The 24,907-nt window shown below is 26.8% G+C and overlaps 5 protein-coding genes across 7 annotated transcripts in view; 3 read left to right on the top strand and 2 right to left on the bottom strand.

Moving 5' to 3' along the window:
• The first annotated feature begins 8 nt into the window (after positions 1-8).
• On the top strand, positions 9-2,108 carry LOC103577940 (mitochondrial tRNA-specific 2-thiouridylase 1). Its single transcript, XM_008558832.2, has 7 exons — positions 9-414; positions 576-741; positions 821-1,005; positions 1,085-1,311; positions 1,395-1,562; positions 1,628-1,855; positions 1,932-2,108. The coding sequence occupies exons 1-7, from the start codon at positions 339-341 to the stop codon at positions 2,064-2,066; spliced, it is 1,185 nt and encodes a 394-aa protein (XP_008557054.1). The 5' UTR covers positions 9-338; the 3' UTR covers positions 2,067-2,108.
• Positions 2,033-3,607, bottom strand: LOC103577938 (protein FAM185A). Its single transcript, XM_008558831.3, has 4 exons — positions 3,109-3,607; positions 2,786-2,991; positions 2,524-2,707; positions 2,033-2,448 (listed from the first exon to the last, which is right to left on the bottom strand). The coding sequence occupies exons 1-4, from the start codon at positions 3,473-3,475 to the stop codon at positions 2,123-2,125; spliced, it is 1,083 nt and encodes a 360-aa protein (XP_008557053.1). The 5' UTR covers positions 3,476-3,607; the 3' UTR covers positions 2,033-2,122.
• A 593-nt stretch (positions 3,608-4,200) lies between these two features.
• On the bottom strand, positions 4,201-8,727 carry LOC103577941 (troponin I). 3 transcript variants are annotated; one of them, XM_008558833.2, is made up of 9 exons: positions 8,616-8,724; positions 8,397-8,430; positions 7,240-7,257; positions 6,843-6,971; positions 6,613-6,736; positions 6,249-6,349; positions 5,656-5,699; positions 5,418-5,559; positions 4,201-4,421 (listed from the first exon to the last, which is right to left on the bottom strand). In XM_008558833.2, the coding sequence occupies exons 2-9, from the start codon at positions 8,412-8,414 to the stop codon at positions 4,368-4,370; spliced, it is 630 nt and encodes a 209-aa protein (XP_008557055.1). In that variant the 5' UTR covers positions 8,415-8,430; positions 8,616-8,724; the 3' UTR covers positions 4,201-4,367. The 3 variants fall into 3 exon arrangements, with proteins under 3 accessions (XP_008557055.1, XP_008557058.1, XP_008557056.1); XM_008558834.3 differs by lacking the exon at positions 4,201-4,421 and adding an exon at positions 4,921-5,269 and having other exon boundaries at positions 8,616-8,727; XM_008558836.3 differs by lacking the exon at positions 7,240-7,257 and having other exon boundaries at positions 8,616-8,725.
• Positions 8,728-15,656: 6,929 nt separating this feature from the next.
• LOC103577942 (neo-calmodulin) overlaps positions 15,657-24,907 on the top strand; it is a 32,966-nt gene continuing 23,715 nt past the window's right edge. Inside the window, exon 1 of the mRNA XM_008558837.3 lies at positions 15,657-15,814. The gene's annotated coding sequence lies outside the window, so the exon portion shown is untranslated. The remainder of the gene's footprint in view (positions 15,815-24,907) is intronic.
• On the top strand, positions 22,556-23,413 carry LOC128668273 (putative gustatory receptor 28b; the record flags this gene model as incomplete). Its single annotated transcript, XM_053740935.1, has 4 exons — positions 22,556-22,981; positions 23,055-23,126; positions 23,192-23,281; positions 23,357-23,413. Coding segments are annotated over exons 1-4 (645 nt in total), but the record flags the coding sequence as incomplete, so codon positions are not given.

Raw genomic sequence — 24,907 nt, forward strand, 5'->3', positions numbered from 1 at the left:
GAAAACAACGAAAATTCCCACACTTGTAGTGCATATTTCCACTTATAAGAAATATGTTGCCAGCATTGATATCTTGCTAACATTGCAACCATCGTATGATAAAATTGAAGATTTTGTTGCCGACATCTTTGGTTTTTAGTGTCTTATGATAATATTGACAACCAGGTGCAAGTGGGATTTGGCACAAGTGGGAATTTTCATCATAAAAAAAACAATACATTTACGTGGGAAAAATTGTTTGAAATAAATGTTTTATTATTTATATATTTATAATAGTTTTCGTGAATAATTGTTATTTATTATTGAGCTTGTTTTTTTTTTTTTTTTTTAAGCAAATAATGTTTAAAAATATTGTAGTTGGGTTATCTGGAGGTGTTGATAGTGCTGTATCAACAATATTATTAAAGCGCAAAGGTATTAATTAAATATTTATTAATTTAAGATAATAGGTATTACAACTTGATGACAAGTTGGTTTGACATAAACAATATAAATAATAAATTTTGTCTTTTATTATTTGCAATAAAACGCATTTCGTATTATTGTGCAATTCAAATAATCTTGTATTGTTTTAGGTTTTAATGTGACTGCTGTATTTCTTAGAAATTGGGATACGGCTGATGAAACAGGTAAATGTTTAGCTGATGAAGACTACAAAGATGCTCAATATATATGTCAAAAATTAGATGTACCTCTGGTGGAAGTTAATTTTGTCAAGGAATATTGGAATGACGTTTTTAGGTATTTTATTTATTATTATTATTTTTTTTTTTTATACTTAATTGTTATAAATCAGTGTTTTGATTTAATTTTGAATCAGTTATTTATTAGGTGGTTATCAAAATGGTCTTACTCCAAATCCTGATGTTATATGCAATAAAAATATTAAATTTAATAAATTTTATAATTATGCACGAAATAATCTAAAAGCGGATGCTATTGCTACTGGACATTATGCGCGAACGTCTTTTGGATCCTTCCTGGAGTACTATAGTCCTGACAAAAGTATTAAAGAATGAGAAAAATAAATAATTACAATTTTAATAGTGTTAGTGAATATTTAATTTTTTAAATTTTATTTCAGGAGTTAAACTGCTGAAAGCCAGAGACTCTCTTAAAGATCAAACATTATTTTTAGCTCAAGTTCATCAGGAACCATTGCGTAGATGTATGTTTCCTATTGCAGATTATATGAAGAAAGACATAAAACAAATAGCCATTAATGAAGGCTTAGACCGGATAGCTGCCAAAGATGAGAGTATGGGAATTTGTTTTATCGGCACTCGTACATTTCAAAATTTTATAACTGAGGTTTTATATTTTGTCAGTTTATCAGTTTAACAAACAATTGATACCTTTTTAAATTTTTAAATAAATTAATGTATAATTAAAAGTATATAGAAGACAAACCTGGTGATTTTGTTGACTGCGAAACGGGTAAAGTTGTTGGTAAGCATCGTGGTATTCATCATTGGACAATAGGACAACGATGTCGTATCAGTGGATTTTCAAAAGCTTATTTCGTTTACAAAAAGGACGTTAATAGTAATACGATATATGTAGTATGTATTGATATTTATATTTAAAAAAAAAAAATATGTATGATTTAAAATATTTATACTGATAGGCTTTGGGTCATGATCATCCTGCATTGTATACACAGACAGTAATAACATCAAAACCTCATTGGATTTGTGAAGAACCACCTGAATTATTAAATAGTAATGGAGTTTTGCATTGTGATTTTAAGTTTCAACATATTGAAAATTATACACCGTGCAAAGTTTATAAAACAGTTAATGAACAATTGATTATCACTCTTGATGAACCTAAACGTGCTGTTTCACCTGGACAAGTATGTTTTTAAATAATAATATACAATATAAAATTATCAGATTATCATTATTTTATTAATAAATAATTTTTTTAAGTTTGCAGTCTTATTCGTAGATGACGAATGTGTAGGAAGTGCACCTATTATTAATCCCGGGCCATCATTTTTTAGCCTGGGAAAATCATTTCCTGATGTTGAAAGCAATGATAAAGTTGCTGTACATAATATGTAAATACTTTAATTAAGATCGTATAATAAAAATTAATAAGAGTAAGTTATATGTTATATCTAATGTTTTTTAACGCTTCGCTTCAAATCTAACGATTCCATCCAGTTAGAAGGAGCTACTTGAATACTTTGACTTGTTTCAACTTTAAATACATTTCTATTGTTTTCACTGATGAATTCTTTATTGTCATCTGAGTATACTCCATTGATTCTATCATCGATATCTAATTTAGACGCTTTTAAAATTAATTTTGCGTCATTATCTTCAGGAACTGTTAGATTCACATGACCTTGGGAAATTATTTCAGAGTCACCAGTTAATCTTACTATTTGGATTTTAGCTGGACCCTCGTGTAAATTTGCTTGCAAAGACCCATCTAGACATGCTGAAAAAATAAATAATAATTTAAATTCGAACAAGTCGAAAGATTATTTAAGACATAATTTATTAAATTACTTACAAATATTAAGTGACCCAGTACCATCGATATCAACTGATGTATTCAAGTGTAAATTATTAAGATACATATTTCCATTTACTGTTGAAAATGTTGCTTTTTCACAATAATTGCTACCAAGATTAATGTCACCATTTTCTGTTGATATATCTAATTTATTACCTAAACATTTTTCCGTTGTGACAGTCTGTAAAAATTTTAAAAAATTACTTTTAATTATAAAGTTATTAATTGATTGGTAATTTAAATAATTTAAAAATCTTACCCCATCTCCGGCAGTATTAATTTCAATATTTCCTTGAACTCCATTTTGCAAAGTAATAGATCCTCCTTCACTTGACGACAAAATAATATTTTCTCCTTGCAATTTAGCACCAACAATGTTACCATACTCTGTTTGTACATTAATACTATTTGATATCAGTCCAGAAATGAAAACATTTCCTTCACCTGCTGTCTTGGCATCAACATCTATAAAAAATAAATTTTTACAAATATTATTAATTTGACAATATGATAAAAAAAAAAAAAAAAAAAAAAAAAAAAAAAAAAAAATCAGTACATAATTATTTAAAAAAATAAAATTACCATAGCTCACAGGTACTTGAATTACACACTTGATATCTCCGATGTAATCATTCTCAACTGCTTTAATTGTAGTTGGATTTGAAATATCAACCACAATTAAATCATCTTTTTTGTCAATTACTTGTTTTGAAAATAATTTAACCAAAACAGTATCCATGTCTGGATACTCATGAGGATCTGTCGGTTTTATTTCAACATTATAAGGCAAATCAATCACTAATTTACCAAATGAATTAACTTTTTTCTCTATACTGTGAATAGGAACCGACGAACACAACCTTATTGTTTTAGCAGACAATGATAGTTGTGGATTTCGATTTAAGTACGACCAGGTCGTTGATAAAAATTGTCTTGACAGGATCCTCATTTTTTATAATTATTTTTTTATTATTTTTTAAACTTTGTTTTATTTCATTTACTACTGATTATAAAAGATAATAATTCACGTGCTTGACAGAATAAATAAAATTTATCCCCTCTACCAGCTGATGCAACTCGAGAGAAATTTTTTAAATACCGGTGACAGCGCCATCTTTAAAGTAGTTTCCATAAATTTTCATCGAGTATACACATTACACTCACAGCTTATCCTCTTTCGCATCAAAACGAGTTCAAAATTAGTTATTAAATTTGTGAAAAAATCAAACAAAGTGTTAAAATACATTTAAGTGATTGATAGATGCGAGATTTTTCAATCGAGCACTTATATGTCAATATTTCCCGCGGTTTCAATTCAAAGTAAAAATGGGTACACTGAGTCAATGGCGCATGCGCCATTTTGAGTTTCGATTTCGAGCTGAAAAATCGATTCCTTGAATTTTTCAGGTGAAAATAATCAAAGTGTTGATTATTTGAAATTAAAATATTGATTTTACTAAAGCGATATTTAAATATTTAATCATGGATCCCTATTCCCGCTCAAATGTTCTCGTACATTCGTTAAAGTTTTGCGTCGCGTTCTAATTACTGTTTAAATGTTTTATAAAATTATAAATGAGTGTTTTATTACTTTTAAAATTAAAAATGACAATAATAAATAATAAATCGAGTGTTGAAATTGGGGAGACGGATTGCAGTAAAATGTAAGTCATATATTTTAAATAATTAATTATTTATTATTGTGTATAATTAAGGTTACAGATTATAGTTATATTTTATATAAATAAATGATATATTTTTTAATTAATATTGACGAAAAAATATATTTGTGATTGAGAAAATAGTTTTTTGTGGTTATCCGTCATCACTGCTTTATGCATTTATGCTTCGACTTCATCTTCTTTTATTCTTTTCTCCACCCACTCAGGTTTCTCCTGTAATTACAATAATATTTAATTATACTCTGTCATAACAATTATTCATTTTTTAAACTGGGGTAAGCAGCTCACTATATTACTAAACTACTTAAAATTTAAATAAAGTTATCAGAGACTATGATTAGTTGCATTATTGCGAAAAGTTAATTTTAGTTGACTTTTTATGACAGCGAAAGCAAAAGATTATTCTTATATTTTTAAACAAAGTAAATATTTATACAGTTTTCAAATATATTTCTGACAATATATAATTTGTTTAAAAAAAAATAAAAATTTATGAATTAGTCGTGAGGATCATGAGCGGGTATTGAAATTATTTATTTTTATTGCTTCTTACCTTAGGCAAAGGTTTAAAGTTTTTTTTATTTTTTATGTTGCTGTTAAATTAAGAATTTACAGTTGGAAAATAAAATAGTAGATTTAGATTTAGTGTCAGATTTAGATATTTATAGAATTTTAAATTGAGAGGTTCGGAAAAAATGTGAGAATACAATAGTTGGTAGCGAAGAAATATATTTACAGTGGAGAATTGACAGTGTAAGCTTATTTTTTTTTTCTTTTTTAAGTGTTGACAATGAAATAAGTGTTAAATAATTTAAAAATACATAGCATGCCAATTATATCTTAATCTGAAAAAAATATTTATAAATGAATTTTTAAATGAGCGGGTGTTTAAACGTCCGTGGTTTGTAAGATAAAAAAATTTTAACGCGATGGTAAATATGTTTAAAATATTTCTGTTGACTTATTTATTATCAAATAATGAATTAATTATCAAATCTCCTTTCTCATGTGACATCCGGCTACTTCTTGGTCTGCCATTCGGCTTTCTCGGATTTCTTGGGCTATCAAGAACAACGAGAAATAGCTAAATAGATTGATCGATTACATTTACGGCTCTCATTATTTATTTTATTGAAATAAGGGTAAAAAAAATGAAATAAAATTGAAAAAAATTAATGGAGAAAAATAGTGATAAAAAAAATAATTTACCTCTTTATCTTCTTCTTCTAAGGTGAATTCTTTTTTCTTGACTTGCTTTAGTTGATTGCGGAAGTTGAATTCAGCTGCCTTCTTTTGTAGTTTAGCAAATTTGCTTTCATACTTGGATACTTTTTTTAAGGTCGGCTTCATGCTTTAAATTTAAATTTATTATTCTTTTATAAAATATATATGATCAACATTAATTTATTATTTTATATTTTTATAAATAATTCGTTCATTAACTTACAATTTTCCTCGGAGATCATTAACTTGGCTGTTCAAATCAGAGATCTGTTGGAGATAAGAAAAATTTTTTAAAAATTAAATGTATAAATAACCAATGAATTTAAAACACTAAAATTTTGTTATGAAATTAAAAATAATTTATTCAGTGCAGCGAAGAAAAAAAGTTAGCAGACACAGCTGAAATTTAAAATGTTATTTTTCGATTATACGAGTTTTGAGTTTATCCAAAAAAATATAAACCAACAAAATTCTTAAGGATTTTAAAATCGTGTTGTTAATATGTGGGCCACTAACTCCCACAGGTTCTAAGGATTGAGAAAGAAAAAAAATAACACTATAGAGTACCAGAAGGGGATCAAGAAAGTTTTTGTAAGAAAAGTTTTTGTATCGAGACTTTTTTCAACAATATAGCGCGGTTTTATAATCCCGCAAGATAGGAAAAAATAAAACTTAAGAAATTCCGAGTAGTAAAAAAAAAATATTTATAAAGCGTACAGTTAGCAATTGGTTACAAAATATGTAAATGACGGAAAAGTTATTTTTTCCTTTTTCAAGTGTAAGTTTCGTCGTGCTTTTATTTTCGTAAATATATACCTCAAAATCTTTCTTCTTGACAATATACTCGATGTCAAATTTCTTGTCCTCCAGTTCACAGATCCTTGTGTGGTATTCTCGTAAAACACGTTTCAAAGTTTCTGCGTAATTTGTTACAAACAAAATTTATAATTTTCTACAAATTTATTATGGAAGTAAACTAATCAACTTCGTTAATAATTAATTAATAATGATAGTACAGTATAAAATAAATTAATCTAAAATAATCTAAATGAATTATTTTTTTCTAATAAAATAAATTCTATAAAAGCTTAGCTGGTTTCAGTTCCACAAGCTCAACATTATACTTTTAAAATAAAACAAAAATTTTGATAATAATAATTAATTGTAAATAATTAATTACCTTCATTGGCATCTTCAATAGGTCTCGGTTTACCGCAACGTTGTTCTATAATACGTCGTCGTTCGGCAGCTTTCCTTTCTTGTTCTTTCTTAAGTTCTTCTGCTGCTTTTTTACGTAATAACAACTGCGCAATTAATCAAATGGTTTAGTTATTTATTTGATTATCGTTTTTATTTCACGCGTGAGCATATAAAAGAAAAAAAAATGTTGTAAGATTTATTTTTACTCACCCTGAGTTTTTTCTTACGCTCTGGGGTCATGAAACCCTTCTTAGCCTTTTTGGCTTTAGATGCTTCCTCGAGACGAGCACGAACTTCGGCTCTTTTTCGGTCTGTCTCTGCTTGTTTTCTTTTTCTTTCCTATTTTTATTATAATTTTAAATAAATTTTATTTTTTTTGGTTTTTATAAATAATTACTAATTATTATTCATCTGATATTCCAACTATTCATCTGTCTGATAGTTTTTTAGAAAAAAAAAAATTTATTTGTTAGTTCAATTTTGTTTCATATGAAATTTCAAAAGTAGTAAATTTTTTAAAACATACAATCAAAAGTTAGTATAAAAAAAAAAAACTAATAATAATAATAATAGTTAATAATAAAAATGTGTGTGTTGTCATACGTACATCCTCGATACGTTTCCTCTGTAAAAAAAAGAGGATTTAAAAATAATTTGTGTCATGTATATATGATGTTTGTTTATGTGAGTTTATATTAGGAAGCAAAAAAATTGTGGAAAAAAATATTTGTTAGTCGAGAATAATTAAAAATAGGTTTATATAAAAGATATATAATTTTGAAAATTGATATCTGTTATGCGGGTGTTTGTTATTTCGACAGCAGAGGCGACAACAGTCGTTTATAATTATCACACGTCCGGCACTGTATACGTTGCCTGAAACAGGCGTCATCGTCGTGAGTATGTTTTAAGCAGAAGGGGAAATATTTATGCGGCATCATAATCTTTGGCACCGATTCAAATTTCTTAGTCAGTATATAATATTCTCTTATTACTTAGATCCACCTTCACGGTTAAACAATAAAGTCTATTCCTAGCAACATGCATTTTCATTTTTATTTTATTTTTATAATTTTAATCCACGATATGTTTATAAAAACATATATTTTAAGAATGGGGTTAGCTGTTATTGCAGTAGCTGGAAATTCAAAAAATATTATGTCTAAAAATATCTTTGTTTGTTAAATCAAATGTGGGCGTTTCTTCATAGTGACTACTCTCGTAAGTTTAAGCTCAAACCTCGGATTTTTCAAACCTTCTGTTCTGTAAAACAAGACTAGCGGCTTAATTTTTTTTCAAATAATTTTGATATTTTCTTGTATCAAATATTTGCTTCAAATATAAAATTCTTTTTTTTTGTTTTATAATTAATTATAAACTGAATGGAGTTTTTAAAAAAAAAAAAATTTATAAATTTTGAATAAATGAAAAGTTGGAGGTTGTTAGTACAGTCACAGAAAGTAGAGTTTGTTTATATAATACTTGATAATAATGATGTTAATACTGGATTGACGGTTTTCGTGTTGTTGATTGTAGAGTAGATCCGAGTATCAAGTTTCCATTGGCCCATAAAACGGAGGCAAGAACAAAAATATTCAAATTAGGAAATGTAGAAGGTGTAGGTGCTGGCAATGCAGATGTTAATACATTGTTCAGCATTGCTACAGTATTTTTTTTTTTTTTTTTTTTAATTATAATTATGAAATTACTGGACTTTTAAATAATTAATTAATTTGATATTATTATTATTAATACATACCCAACCTCATCGTCCATGGCCATGATTACCAGATTTTTTCTATAAAATAAATTGAAATAATGAAAATTAATTAAAAAATAAATCGATTGCAAATGAATTATTTTAAATTGAAAAATTAATTGTTAAATAGACACGATTTGTTTATTTTTCTAATTATAAAGTAAAAAGAGAAAAAATTTAAAAAAGCTGATTGAATAATTGTGATAATGGAAAAATGAACTTACGTATAAGCGATCTAAGGGAGAAATAACGTGAAGCTGCCACTGGTTAACTGGACCTTCTGTGGTTGACTATTCCAATGGAGAAACACTTCCACCTCAAGTTGTTCTTCGGTGACGTTTACGAGTGTTGAGGCGCGTTCGCAGGACAACTTGATTGGCTGGAACGTTTTTAGGCGAGCTGCGTTGCCTCTAAAAATAATTCCTCGAAATTGAAAACGGAGATACTCTCCTACGCTTTACCTTTTCTATCTTATTCTCATTCATTATCATTATTTTTTGTTTATAACAAAATTTATAATTGTTGTGAAAAAATTTACTTTAATGTTATTATAATTATTTTTTATTTTTAGTATTTACTTGAATATTTTTTCTGCCACCAGCGAAAAATTAATTCAATTATTACAGCCCGATGAATAATATTTTCGTATTTTAAATAATCTTATAAGATGATTATAAAAGTTATAAAATTAAATATTTAAATAAATGGAAGAAGATGATTTTTTTTTATTCATTTCAAAACTGGATGTAGAATAGTTTAAAAATAAATCACAAAGTTAAGTTGTTCTGGATTTACTCACTTTTTATATAAATTTAGTTATTTTCAGAATACATGTTAAATATATTACATTCTCTGCATTCGGTAATTCAATTATTTTAGTTAATTATTAATAAAAATTAATTATTTATAATTAAATCACTATATAATTTCATTTATATATTTATTTTACTATCACTCATTAATTAACGACAATTATCGATGCATAATTTATATTTATAATTAATTATATTAATTCATATTGAGATAAATTCCACGTTTTTAATTCAACAATTAATTCAAATTAAATCAATTATTAATGTTTTGTAATTACCGATATTATTTTACGTTTATTCAGTTGATTGTGTACAAGTCAGATGGCGTTATACATGTCAGTTAACAATATTTAATATATTTTTATAAAAAAATAATATCAGAAAATTAATGACCCGGTTTTTAAAATTCTTCTTCTTTTGTAAAAAATGAAATAAACAAATATTTTTTAAAAATATTAATTTATTGTTATAATTAATGATGTGGATTTTATGTAGAGAATACTCTATCTGATAATCCGGATGATTTTTTTATACATGAAAATTGACAATAAGCTTTAACGATGGAATACAGTTTTATTTATCAGTCAACTTGTTGCATAAGCTTTTGGAAAGCTTTTACAAGCAATTAATATTTCCAGTTTGGTATTATATAAAATTAAACTTAATCACTTGTATTGGTCAAAGTAAAAAAACGAGCCTATCAAAAAGATATCAATATATTAATTACATGATTACGTATGAATTATATATGATTTGCACTTTGATAAAAAAAAAAAATAAACTGAATTTTTGGGTTTTAGTAATTCATTTTTTTTCCGCTCAAAAAATCACTCTATAAAATACAATAGATACTTGGAATCTTTCGCGCCCGCGTCCTCGAGCTTGCACGATTCGCAGTAACACAGCATCCTCACACAGGAGATTCAGTCGCCGTTTAGACCGCGACAACGCTGGGCATCGAACCGGCTGCTCGTTTGCTCTGTAAATTTTCGTAAACGCGATTTTTCAGCATTCATTTAAACAATAATCACATATAAATAATATTAACTTTAAAAAATATTTAACTTAACAAATTATAATTAAAATTAAATTTAATTCATTATTTTAATTGAGGTATTTAAAATAAAATTACTAAATTGCTGACCGACGCGGTTGTTTAACGACGACTGTTATCACTTGATAAATATTTATTGATTATTAAAAATTCTTTTTTTTTTTTTTTTAATAAATTTAATCGCAAAGCATATATACTATTGTCTTTGTCGTATATAATAGGCTCAATCTTGTGAAACTATATATTCTAAAAGTTGTTTAAAGTTTTAAGAAATTTCATCGCCGATAAACAGCCGACGTGTGGTCCTGGTGCGGTCCTTGAAAACTTTTGAAACTTCTTGCGCTTCAATAACCCAGATATGTTTTTCTTTCACCCACAAAATTTCTCTATTTCCGTTTATGTATTTCTATTTTAAACTTTTTCCATTGTCACATTTACATTGACCAATATTTATAAGTACTTTATTCACTTACAAAAAGGCCTATCCGAAAAAACATACTTTGTCCAAAATTATCCATCGATTGTTTATTATTTTTTTATCCAATATTTCTATTTATTGAAAGGTTTTAAAGCTAATTGGTTGACTTACTTGTTTCAATTATGTATCGATGCATTTATGTTAATATGTGATTTAAAAGTGGAATTTAAAATTTAATTTGTTAAAAATCATTTTATATTTATTTTCGTCTTACAAAAGTCTCATTGACTTTTATATCACTATAATTAACCGACTTCTGACAAGGTTTTATTTCAAAAGTTTTTAAAACATTCTTCTTGACTTTAAGATTCTATTTAATTACAGACTAGATTTTTATCTATATTATAGTAAACCGATTGTTTTCATCCTCTTAATTTTTTTTAAATTTTTAGTTATAATGAAAGTCTATTCGTAAAACAAATTTAAATATTTGTGGTATTGATTAATTTATATTGTTTTTATTGAGTTTTAAAAATTTACTAAACGAACAAAGGTTTAGGTAATTCTTTGAATTTTTAAATTACTCCAAAGTTAAACACAAAATTCGTTCAAGTTAAGTAAATTTCGTAGTTCTTTTTTCAATAATACTTTTTAATTATAAATAAAAAATTTAATATTGTAATCGGAATAAAAAAATAAGTGAAACAAATAATTCTGATTTTATAATAGAACATAGAGCAGAAAAATCTCATCTCCGGTTGGTTTATTTTAGAAGACACGCATCGTTCGTTTTTATTATTATTATTATTATTATTTTTTTTTTTTTTATTTCCAACGTAAATGCAAATTAAAGCTTTTTCATTATCCAAGTATTTTGTTGTTAAGCTATTGTTGAATGTTCTTTTGAGTTTACCTTCAGCCATCACGGAGGGCAACTTGTTTTAATTTAACCGTACGCAAACACAAGCTCTTCAAGCTTCCGACAACAGAACTAATCTTTTGTCCTTCACAATTATGAAACAAAGCAAAAGTGGATGATCAACTGCTAATAGTTGGATCCATTATTATTTATATTTTATCATATATGTTTCAAGGTATTTTCGATATACAAATAAATAATAACTGACTTCTCACGCGGGAAAACCATCGCCTGATGTATCAAATAGACACGCGATAGGCTCGTTATTTATTTCATTGATTGCTGGAAATTTTTAATACATAAAAATAAAATAAAAAAATATATACCCTAGTTACTCTCATTTTGGAATATTATTTTCAGTATTATCACCTAAATCTTGTTCTTATTCACTTATCACTTATCCTTTCAAAGTAACAGCACTTTCTTCTTAATTACATTTATTTTCATAATGTCGTCGTAAAGTGGTGCATCTTAACTTTCACGTCTTTGTCATTCAACTTTTATTTCATCATCTTACCGCAAACCTAATTTTCACCATTTTATGTGTAACGTCTAGTTTTTTTTTTTTTTTTTTTTTTTATTTTCATTAATTTACACTAATAAATTAACAACTGCATTTATACTAATAGCTATTGTTAATTTTAGATATTTACTTGAGGGAAAGAAAAACGTAACGCAGCTGATGATTATATTAATTAGGCAATAAAAAAAAATGAATATGCTTTTGTAAAACGTAATCTTGCAAGTTTTTAACGAAAAGGGAAAAAAAGTTGAGTACAGATACTAATCTGTGGAATAAATAAAAATAAATAGCGCACTTGGTGAAATACCGGAACGGAAAATTGATAATAAAAGTGGGGGAAATATTTTTGCGGAGTTGATGCAATTATAACGTGAGTCACGTGCGTGATTGGGAGAGACAGAGATACATAGGAACGGAATCATTGAAAGCGTCATCAATATCGTCGTAAGTGCGATCAACTCAAGTTATTTCTCTAGTTGGTAGTTTAGTAGGTGAGGTTATTTCTTCTTTATCTTCATCTTCGGCTTCATCTTCGGCTTCAGCTTCGGCTTTATCTAATTCCCAATTGCCGGGCTTTGAGGACATTACAAAGAAAAGAAATAAAGAACAGCCGGTAGAAGTGGGACGTCAATTTGACCGCGATTGCCGGGGTTTGTGGACAAAGACCGGGAAAGAGATCGGGCCCGGATGCTCGCAAGAACAAGACGTCGGAAGCGCTGCCACGTTGGAAGGGAAAATCTTGACGGTCCTCAACAAGTTTCTGACAACATCCCCTTTGGTTAACAAGGTTAAGCTACTTATGGTGAGTCAACTAAATTTACTCGGTTATTTTTATTTTTGTTGTACGACAAACCCTATTTTTACTACTAGTTTGCCCGAAGATTACACATTTTTCTGATAATTAACAATTTATTTTTCATCCTTTTTATCGTCTTTCTTAGAAATGCTGATTTTTTATTTTTTTTCTCTCAGTTAATTAAACTTTTGTCGGTGGAATTTCTTTATATTGCTACCCACGCTTGAATATCTGTTAGACGAAAACGGTTTGTAAAAATCGCACGTTACATAAGTCCAGAAAAAAAAAAAAAGAAAAGAAAAAGGAAAAAAAAAAAAAGATAAGAGAATGAGTGAAAATATGCGATGAAGAAAACTAGAACGCAAAAACTTTTCAGTTAGCACTTTTAACCATACGCTTGTATATTCATAATGCTTAAGAAGTTCTTGGAAAGTAGAGACCTAGTTTTAATATAAAAATCAATTGTTGAATGAGACATTTTCATTTTAATAACTATTATCAAATACTCATGAAATTCTCACTAATTGTTGAGTTAGAAAATTTTTTAATTTTTATTTTTTCTATCAAGTTAAAATTCTAAACATATAAATTCGATAAAGTATGATAAAAATATCCACGGATTATATCTTTCGGTTTTACAAGTTTTGCAAGTTTTGCATGGTTTTGAATTTCTAACAGTATCTCTGAATCAATTCATGATTGTTATTCTGTAAAGTGATCTCCTGCATTTCGTATTGTAGATGTGTGATGATTTTGTGTCAATTTAGAAGTTGGATAGAAACAAGATGGGTTTTGAATACAACGGATTATAGAGAGGATTTGTTGAAAAAAAGATATCTCAAGGGTATTAATTTATTCATTGCTAAAAAAAAAAAAAAAATTGATGTATCCGTGATTGGGAAAAAATTTGGACAGTTGTCGAATACTAATGAAATTGGAATTTGATTGATGACAGATCACTATCTGAGTATATAAATCTTTTATTGTTTATTATTTCAAAAGTACAATAATTAATTTTTTTTTTTTTTTAATTTATTTTTCTTTAGTATAATACTAGTGATGTTTTTACGGCAGAAATAATTTGATCAGCATTATTATAATAATTCCCCAGCGAAAATAAATTTACATAACTCCATAAACATTAATTGTGATGTTGAAAGAGCTAATAGTGTATTTTTGTATTTTTTATATTATTGTTTATACATAATTTATAATGAGTATACATTGTACGTCAGTTGAAATTTTAACATGACATTTTGAAATGCATAATCAGTTTAAATTGTCATTTTTCCGGCTCTGTTGGTCCAGTTAAATTTTCTCCTCCGGGATGTATGTAGAACTAATTACAATTCTGTGATAGGAAGGTTTTAAAAATAAAAAAATAAAAAATCGTAGACTATTGCAAGCGTTTGATTTACAGGTAGACAGGCAAAATTAGAATTGCGTGAAATACGTTAAAGTGAGAATCGTTCAATAGTCAGGAAATAAATCACGAAAACAAATAGAACATGTAGATTATTTTGAAAAAATATATTTACGATAAGTTTTTAATAGATCTCATTACTAATTAAATAAAATTTTTATATGTGGAATTTCTTTCTAATAAAACAAAAATCTATTGAAAAACGATTCGCGAATTCCTGAAACATATTTTATATTATTTATATATATCAGTATATAAAATCGTTAGATATGGTTAGATATTGTTACCACTATCGGCTTAAACTGACAAAGAATTTGGTGTATACCATAGTAAAGACAAAGAACAAAGGAAAATGTGTGTATATGTACTGATAAAATAGTCGTTGCAAACGAATCTGAAAACATAGTTATCGATACGTGACCAGAGCTGGTTTTGTTCCCACTCACTTTGTCATCGTTCTGTTAGTTCCAGTGTACAATTGTTTTGAGACTCTTGCCAATTGGATTTAACTTGTACCGATACATAGTTTCAGATAAAAAAATTATTCGTACTGAATATAAAAAACCTAAATAAAAAAAAAAAAAAAAAAAAAAAAAAAAAAAAAAAAGTAGTGTTTGTATAAAAATAAAAAGTAGCAATAAAAAAGTACGATTACAAAGTGACTGACTGACTACCTTCGATGCGAAATAAAGCTCTCTTGGAATTTCTTGTGTTACTTTTTCATATGATCAAGAATTCCATTCAGCTCGGCAATTTTGAAGGCACGTAACATAACAGATAAATGCTGATACAAAGGCGTTAAAGCTTCCTACTGTAGTTTAGTGGAGCTGACCATACTGCTTCGCTTCATATATAAATATAAAAGTACTGAGAAGGAAAAAAAAAAAAAAAAAAAAAAAAAATGAGAATCCTTTGTATGCATACGAATGGTCTTGAACGTTTGGGATTGGGTGAGATAAAGCTTATAAGCTGTCATATGTTAAGGGGCGGAGATTTTATTTTTTCTGGGACTGAAAATGTCTCAATAAAATTTTTTACATTCATCATTATTCATTAGTGAAAAGTATAATGTACGGTAACTGATACATTTTAATTGCACTTTGTAATTCAGTGGAAAAGGTAGTCTTTAATTTTTTTTTTTTTTTTGTTCTTTTTGTGTTAGATATTTTTTCAAAATTTTTTACTGTATCATTTTACTATTACATGATTTTTTTTTTAGTTTGGTATATGTGTTTTTAAGGTATCAAACAATTATTATTATTATTATTATTATTTTTTTTTTTTTACTAACTTTCTATATGGATGTGAAAATTCAAGATAAAATAAACAAGGAGACTAGTGTGGTTTTAAAAATTCTGAGGGTCGTTACCAAATTAATCAGCAAAGCTAATATTTGGTTCAATCGATTGCTAGGTTTTCAGTTGAGATGTGCTCTCTTACGAGTAGGTGACCTCATTGTGAAACTAAACAAAGTTCAGGTATGAATATATAGAAAAAAAATTTGAAAAGAGAAGAGATCTCGATTTTGTAGTAAGCAAAAGTAGTAAAATTTTTTATATATTTTTTAAGGTTCATTCATAGATTATAATCAGTGTCATTCTTTAGAAATATTACATGACGTTTTTGTAGCCGTCGGGCACTCGACTTACACGTGAATAAAAAAAAAGTACGTCGTTATCTCTTAGAGCAATGAACATTGGTTGCTTTCTGCTCTAGTGGCTTTATAGAGTTTTTATGAGAATATTGAAATTCTCTTAACATTTTTATTCTTATGTACTTTTTAAGGATATGTGCGCTTATATATATTTAAAGAGATTATGATTATTTTTTATTAAGGACTATTATTATACGGGGTTGTTTTTTTTTTTGTTTTTTATAAACGGTACACAGAGTTAACTTGATAAAAATTATATTTTATTATTACGAATTATTATTAAAAATTTTAAATAAATAAATTTAAATGTACTAGTATGCTACCATGTACTACTTGTTAATAAATATAGTGAATTACATTTTATCGCATTGTTTAAAGAATGAGTTTTTACGATTTACAAAAATTTCTGATACTAAAATCCATGATAATTACTTGAAACGGTTAGTTATGACGTAAAACTGAATAATTTTTAAGATTTAATTAATTTTAAAGTAAATTGAAAACAATTCAAAGGATTTATCTCAGAATCTAATTAAATTTCTGCATGGATGAATCCTTCCATTGCCGGGAGATTTATTTAAATCGATTGATTTCTTCGGGTTAATCGGAAAGTTTTAAATGCGATTGTTTATTAGTTAATTTTAATGTAAAAAATTATTCTACTTTGTAACTTAAAAGATGATTTTAAAAAACTCTTGGAGCTTTGCTCTTTTTTTAAATTTTTTCTTTGCTGTTATTTTATATCCGAAAATTTTGAGATTTTTTTTCTAATAATAAACAATTACTAATGATTTTTTTTATAGAAAGTAATAAATGATATTACGTGGTCTCTTGAATAATTTTTTTTTTTTTTTTTTTGTTAAATGACGTCAATTTCATTATCAATAAAATTATTGCGTATGATGCAGAAATATTTAACTCAGTTGATTGTGAAAGTATGCAAACAATTCACAATATTGTCGATAATTGTTGACACATTGTAAACGTAAATAAAAATTATAAACGTCATAAATATTCTGGCAAAATAAATATTTACAGTTTTAAATCATGTCAACAATTAATATTTTTAATTTATATAAAAAAAAAAATTCATTATTTTTGCTCATTTTATTTCTGTAGAAAATATAATACTCATTTATTTATTTACATTTCTTTATAATATATGCGTATAATATTTATTGCAATTGTTTGTTAAAGTACAAGCTTCTTTTCAAGTTTAACTAAAGCAGCTTAAGAATCCAGAGTACAAGAGAGATTTTAGTTAAAACCCATAGGGACTTTTGGCACCATACAATATAATACAATACAACACAATACATATACCACTCACTTTACTTATATACTTTTCCATCAGATTTATATATATATAAACTGAAAACCCTCAGACCACTATTTTATTATTATAAAAAGAAATTTGTTACGAATAATAATTTATTTGCCATTCATCTTGACAATCTCTTATTGTTATACGCTAATAATAATTCTCAGGAAAATTTTCGCAATAATTATGGGCAATAAAATTATTTTTCAATGTTTATCATTCTCAATGAAAAGCTTAATTGTTGAAAACAAAAAAAATGTTATTTTGAATTATTTTTCATCTCAGCTCTGAACTCCTCTGGGGTTTTGTTTATAAAAAAATTATTGCTCATAGGGCTGGTTATTTTTTCTTTATTTTTGGTCTTTTTAGTCTAAGGGTTGTAAGCAGCAGTAGCCCGAGGGTGTAAGCTTACAATTGTAAGTTCTGTATGTACAGTACAAAGGATACTACGAACGATAGTACGAAACAACACTGACAATACGGAGTATATACACATGTACTATTACATCTAACGTCCAAGACCAAGTGCGTGGCGAGAGTTTCGCGCGCGTTCCACAAACACTTGTCTTTGTGTGCTTTAAACCCTTGGGGGTACTGTCGTTTTCGTGTGTACAGTGATGCTGTGTCGTGGATGTTGATCAGAATGTGGATATTGTGGAGGGAGATAGGGAAGGATTTGCCCTAGGTGATGCCAGTCTACGTTTATTTATTCACAATGATTTCACCTTACGTTTGAATAAATTTTATCATAAATTTATAATTTTTCTATTTACATCCGATGCTTGTTTTTAAAATTTTTCAATTGCTTTTTTAAAATTATACTGAACAGCATAAATCATCTCTTAAAGAAAAGTTTAAAAAAAAAAATCTCAACGAAACTGCGTTAAGATTTTTTTCTGTTAAAGCAAAATAATTAAAAAAGGTGTTGAATAGAAAACCAGGAAATGTAACATTTATATAATTCGTATAAAGTATCTTTGGACTTTGCAAGCGATGTATCACTGCAGATGACCCGCAAAAAATTCCCTCTGTCATGGCCCGTGCTCTTTAGAGTTTTTTTTTTTTTATTATAAAAATAGCAGGGATTTAATGTGATAAATTATTTTAAAATTCAAAAACATTTTTATCAATCTGTCTTTTAGTTAATCTCTTAATTTATATACATTTAAAATTTGGATAAGCACGTTAAATTTCAAATAAATAAGATAGAAAGTTTATAAATAAAATAATTACGTCGTCAGTAAATTTTGAATTCCATTGTAAATAACTTAAATTTTTGACTGATCTATTATTAATTTAGTGACTTGTCGAGCTCTGTACTCAAGTTATTGCAGAACCTCACGTACAACCGCATGCCCTTAAGTCTAATGCTGCACTACTTTTTTATTTTATTTTATTTATTTATTTTTTTTTCTACCAACATTCCCATCCTTTGGAATCCGCTGGTATTATATAACTTATCGTCATAGCATGAGTGGAAATTCTAAAACTCTTCGTGTCATACATATATATCTTTATAAAATATATAACAACACCAATTTATTCAAAAATTACATAAATAAAAAATTAAAGAAAAAAAAAAAATAAAGTAATTATATTTGACTTTTTTATATTTAAATATTTTCAATAATCCGAAAGATTTTAATTGAAATAAATATTTTCATTAATTGGAAATTTTTTTTTCTGTTGATCCGTGATATTTCATTACTTATTCTGCTGCAGTATTCAACATTTTTATTATTATTTGGTTTTATAAATATTTTCCATTTAAAAATAACCATAAAAAATTATCATATAAACCTGATTGTTGATTAATGTTTAATAATAAATATATCATTTATCATCATTATAATTTATAATGAATATATATTTGAATAAAATAATAATTAAAAAACTAAAAATACCCGACATATTAAATGTTTACAAAAAGCTTTTAAGCTTTTCAGCAAAATAATTTCAATACTCGGAACAAATTTCGTACATATTAAATTATATATATATATATATATATATATATATATATATATATATATCATATATCGTCGTCAATAATGATATTTAGGTCGTGATGACTATACATGAAGTGGTAAAAGTTAATTTAATGACGCTCAGCATTTTGAGATATACATATTCGTTATTAAGTTGGTTGATAATTTTCATCCCTACTTTATATTGCAGCTCAAGGTAATTTATATTTATATATGTACAGTAAATTATTAGCATATATATGCGTTGACTAGCTCGTTGGTACTTCAATAGCAGTAAGTGTTGAGGGTACTACTCGATGTTTAAACTTTTAGTTGTTTAACTTACTAACAATACCTCGATTGCATTGTCTTCCTTAACATGACGCTCAGAAACTCTGAATGCCAACATATAAACCAGAATGTCTCTGAATGATATAAACTCAGGTATAGATGTTACTTTAGTAGTTATTACTATACACGCTTTGATTGTTAAATTTTGTACATGATTATCATAACACCCGTGGCAATAACTTTTCAAGCACGATTTAAGTTTACAATCTCCATATAAATCCTCGTCAACTCTATAGCTTAAAAAGTTTTATACTAAAGCAAAAAAATTTTATTTTTTTTATTCATCCCCTAAAGATTTACTATTTTTTTAAGCTCTTCTATTTATTAACTTTTAATTATATAAATATTTTTTCATTCGAAATCTAATTATTTGAGCATTACTTTGTTAATAAAAAATAAGTGCTGTCCTAGGTAACTTTAATTTCTGACGGCGGAAAACTTTTTTATATGTTATAAAAACTGTACATTACATGTAAGCTATAGTTGAAAGAGCAAATCATTGCTGGGAAAAAGTGAAAGCCTCCGGGGTTTATATCTCTTATCTAAATTTCTCATTTCATCTGGGAGTTTTCCAACTGCTCATAGAAAAAAAACCCCCCACGGCTATTTGTAGATAACTTCAAAAAAAAAAAAAATCTTTTACGTCTACAAAATTATCAAATATTGGCATTTTTCCCCTTTTATAATTCGATTTTATACTTTTTTTTCAAAATGCTAATTCGAATTTTCTTTTTTGTTATCTAATATAAATTTTTTTAAATCGTTATCGTTATTGATTCGAATCTTCAATTATCGATCATCAAGTTTCAAAGATAATAAAAATAAATTGGCGATTTATTTATTTATTATTTCCACTCACTTTCGAATTTTGACAGAAAAAAGAAAACAGTTGATAACAATATTAAAACATTATTTTATATTTAGATATAAATTATTTTACAGAAGTTAAAGAAAAAGAAAACTTAAAACTCATTTATCTTCCAAACTGTCAAATTGATTTAAAATGAAATTTCTTAGTGTAATTTGCATTTTTTATTAATAATTCAGACAGACAAAAATATAATTTTTCAATTTAACTGAATACAGGAAAGTATATAAATTTTAATTTAAATAAAATTAATTAAACAATCAGTCTAGCCTTTTTGATATTGCGATACCAATATTCTCACTTGAAATCATGAATTCTATAATAAAAATTTCTTGAATAAATTTTGAAAAATAATTGTCTTATATTCTATCACTTTTCCCTCCGATACTGATACCCTAGTTTTTTTCAACCTGCATTCGATTATAATGCAATACATTTTGATTGAGTATCGATACCCAACTTATTTTGCAATTTAACGGCGCGAAAGGCTCTCATCGCTGCCAATCAAATTGCTAAAAAAGTTATCGCCTTTAATGGAGATATCCTAAAATAAAAATAAAAAAAAAAAACCCTTCATGTTCTATTCATTTTCTTTATACGCTTCTTTTCATCCCCTATAAACTACTCGTTATGTATTTTATTATTTTTTTATTTTACTGAATGTATTTACTTTACTCAGAACATCACTACTCTGTAATATTTACTTGAAATCTATAGATATTCTGTCAACAAAGAGCTTTGAACTAACTGACTAATTGAACTTGCCAACAATGTAGTTGATTTTCTCAGTAAAGTGTTGGTCATGTTAATTGATCACCTTCGAAAGACGCACAGAGACAAGTCTCCCAATTAATCCCAAACTCATATAATTTAATAATCCAATATTTTATTTAAATAATAGTTACGTCTACTGTCTTTACACTCTTTACCAAAATTTATAAAGTAATTTATAAATTTTAAATAAAAAAAAAAAAATACTTTTAAACTTTTGTGTAACTTTGTATAACTTCCGTTCGTTAACTTACTCATCATATGACTAAGCTGATCTACAACAAAAGTTATCTTGTTCTCGAAATCACCCTCCGTTTTGTTCTTCGTCTACTTGTGTTACGCTAACACATTAAATTAGTTGAACAGTGTGAATAAAAAAATATAACATAAATTATAGGTGTGAATTTGAGGATCCATTTATTTTCTTTTTCACACTTTGAGCTTTTTATAAATTATAGTTATTTACGTTTTATCTACAAATATATAACGGAAAATATATCTTTACATTTTATGACTTGATATCAAATTTTATTTTGATGTCAGGCATGTATAAATTTTTTTTTTATAAAAAGAATATCGATTTTTATGATTCAGCATAATTTTGATTTTTATGTAAATATATATTTTTTTATTCACAATAAAATAGCCATCGTCAAAAACAGATCTGTTTACAATTTATACTTTATTAAAAAAATAATTGAGATCATGGTTAATTCAAAGTCTGTGAAAAATAAAATAAATAGTGTGATCAAAAATATTTTTGAAATTATGTTATTTCGGTTGGTTGTTTACGTTTTTAAAATTTTTGGAATCGCACCATTTGCCGTAGAAATTAAAAGAAATTACAATAATTTATCTGTAAATATTAATCAATCATTAAAAGGATCAATTTATAATTTCATTTTATCATTTTATTTCGTGATCGTGATATTTTATTTCATTTATGGAGATGTTTATAGAGAAGCATATAAATTGGAATATATTGTTACAGTTTTTATGTTGATCGGTGAAAATGTAGCGATGACTGTTACAGTGGCGACTTTTTGTTTAAAGCAACGGAAAATAGTTAAAATTTTAGAACGTTTAATTTTTTTGGAAAGAGATTTTATTGATAATTATTGCGATAAAAAAAAATTGAAAGATTATAAATATAAGCATGTATTTATTTGTGCGCCACAAATGATTATGAGTTTTATTATTGCAATTGTAAAAACTATTGACTATGAAGGAGATTTGGTTGAATATATAGTATATTTGATCCCGAAATTCATTATTGGGGGATTACTAATGCAGTTTTCTCTTATTGTTATTTTTATTGAAAAAAGATTTCGTGGAATTAATGAAACATTTGCTTTACTGGCTGCTGCAAATAATAATTTAACAGATATCAGTATTAGCTCGTTATCTTTACGCAAAAGAGGTTTAGACAATTACAAACTTTTTGCAGTAAAAAACAAAATTGTAAATCTTAAAAAATCATATCGATCTCTGTATGAAATTACTAAAAGTGTCACTAAGTTTTATTCGTGGCTTCTTGTTTTTGCGATTCTTAATTTTTCGACTGTCGTTGCTTATAATTTGTACAGACTCGCAATAATAACAATTCGACAACAACTATCAACAAAATTGTGTTTTTTTGTCAGTATATGGTGTATTACTTATTTCGGCCCACTTTTAACATTTACTGGGTATGTTTCGAAAATTTCAAGTGAGGTATGTATTCAAATTAAATTATCAAATTTTTTTTCATTAACATTTTTCCTATTTACTTTTTTTTTAATTGCAGATGTCAAGAACTGGCTCTATTATATTTTGTATTATAGATAAATATCATTCACATGCTGTAATACAAGCCGAAGTAAATTTCCAGCAATAAAATTTTTTTTCTATACATATTTTAATTAATTATTTTGTGATTTTCAGTTATTGGGTTTTACTGATTCATTACTACATACAAAAATTGATTTTACAGCCGCTGGGCTATTTTCACTCGATTGTTCACTTGTCACATCTGTAATATTTATTTTTTACTGTAGAAAAGAAAAAAAATTTTTTTTTTCAAAACCAATTAATTTTTAATTTTTTTAGCTCATCAGTTCAATAACAACATATATAGTAATACTGATCCAATTTCATCAAGATGAAAAAAAATCTACTAATTAAATTTGTGAAATTTAATTTTGATTTTTTAAGGAAACAAAAAAAAAATAGGACCTACCAACCAATTCGTAGTTATTTAAATTAAAATTAATTGTCAATCACTGGGAGGTAAATTTAGCTTACCAACATATTTAACATTTTATTTTGATAGTTTAAAAAAACTGTCATAAAGTTATTTGGAAATTTCCAACAATTTTAGCTCAATTTACTTCCTAACGGCTCTTTAATATATAAAATTAAATCGACATTGTGATGTAAATTGTTTTGAAATAAATTTGTGACTCCTAGAAATACTTGGTGAATAATTAAACCTTTGGTTTGACAGAAACAAAATTTAACAGGCAACTCTGCGGGTCAGTTTTAAAACTCGTTGTTTTTAGTCAGAAGTCTAAAAGTTATTTTATAGATTATCAACCATCTTATCAATAAAAGTTAAAGTTAATTTTATACGAAATACTCAACTTGAACGATACGTTTCTCTTTGATCAAGTAATCAAGTAATTAATGGAATCATTGACAAAATTGAATAATTAATGAATGAGTTAGTAATTTGTGAAATGAGACGAGGTATTTTATCTTGTTTAAAAGTACTAGTAATCTCTGAGGGTTGATCAGTAAACCGTGTAGTTAAACATGATTGTGTAGTCGGTCAGACGTTGCATGTACTCGGGGGAGTACATTAAGCACGTACATCATTAACTCTAGTTGTATTATTGTTACTGTAGTCCAATAAACAAGAGTGATCGCTCTTCCGCTGCAACAGCCTTACGTAGATTGTGATTGTATACACACATATATTCAACAGCCCACATTAGTATAGCTTGTGAAGATATCATTGGAATAGCTCCCGCACGTACCACAATGATGACGGCGGCATGAAGCTATTAGACATTTGAGTATCGTCACGTCAACCTCGAGAGTAATACAGATCTATTAAGATTCAGACGTATTCTGTATTATCAAACTATAATGGGATAAGAGGGCCTCTAAAATAGACAAGATGTAGGGGTGAATTAACGATCCTCAATGCGAAATACTCCGACATTTTATTGAAACATTAACATCACTTTCTCTTGAGATTTTATTTATTTTATTCACAAACTTTTTATCTCATATTTATTTTAATTTTATTTTAAAATTTTTTTGCGATACTTAAGTTGAACCTTAAAATTAAAGGGGATATAAAAGTTAAATAATTGTCTTGGAGGTTAAGTTTATAGGCTAATCGAATTATCTGTCCAATCAAGTATCAAATGAGTAATGTATGAAAATCAATAATAATCTTGTGATCGATGCGAAATAGAAAACTATAAAATCAGGAATTTCCGATGACTCGCTGGTAATTCCCAATTATCTTTAATTATATTGTAATTTTTAACTCATTACATACATATTTATGTATGATTTATCTTTGCAATTATTTTATTTTCCTCACTTGTCGAGTGGATTATTCGCCTTATAAGACGAATACGCGTTTTA

The sequence above is a fragment of the Microplitis demolitor genome, chromosome 1 (assembly GCF_026212275.2).
Source record: "Microplitis demolitor isolate Queensland-Clemson2020A chromosome 1, iyMicDemo2.1a, whole genome shotgun sequence".
Taxonomy (NCBI): Eukaryota; Metazoa; Arthropoda; class Insecta; order Hymenoptera; family Braconidae; genus Microplitis; species Microplitis demolitor.

Excerpts from the sequence above, each read along its gene's own strand:
- LOC103577940 (XM_008558832.2), top strand. The coding sequence starts at position 339 with ATGTTTAAAAATATTGTAGTTGGGTTATCTGGAGGTGTTGATAGTGCT. Across the intron at positions 1,312-1,394 it reads TTCAAAATTTTATAACTGAG|TATATAGAAGACAAACCTGG; the intron begins GTTTTATATTTT and ends TATAATTAAAAG. Across the intron at positions 1,856-1,931 it reads GTGCTGTTTCACCTGGACAA|TTTGCAGTCTTATTCGTAGA; the intron begins GTATGTTTTTAA and ends AATTTTTTTAAG.
- LOC103577938 (XM_008558831.3), bottom strand. The coding sequence starts at position 3,475 with ATGAGGATCCTGTCAAGACAATTTTTATCAACGACCTGGTCGTACTTA. Across the intron at positions 2,708-2,785 it reads TTAATACTGCCGGAGATGGG|ACTGTCACAACGGAAAAATG; the intron begins GTAAGATTTTTA and ends AAATTTTTACAG. Across the intron at positions 2,449-2,523 it reads TACTGGGTCACTTAATATTT|CATGTCTAGATGGGTCTTTG; the intron begins GTAAGTAATTTA and ends TTATTTTTTCAG.
- LOC103577941 (XM_008558833.2), bottom strand. Across the intron at positions 6,737-6,842 it reads AGCGTAAGAAAAAACTCAGG|TTGTTATTACGTAAAAAAGC; the intron begins GTGAGTAAAAAT and ends TTAATTGCGCAG. Across the intron at positions 5,700-6,248 it reads TCAAGAAGAAAGATTTTGAG|ATCTCTGATTTGAACAGCCA; the intron begins GTATATATTTAC and ends TATCTCCAACAG.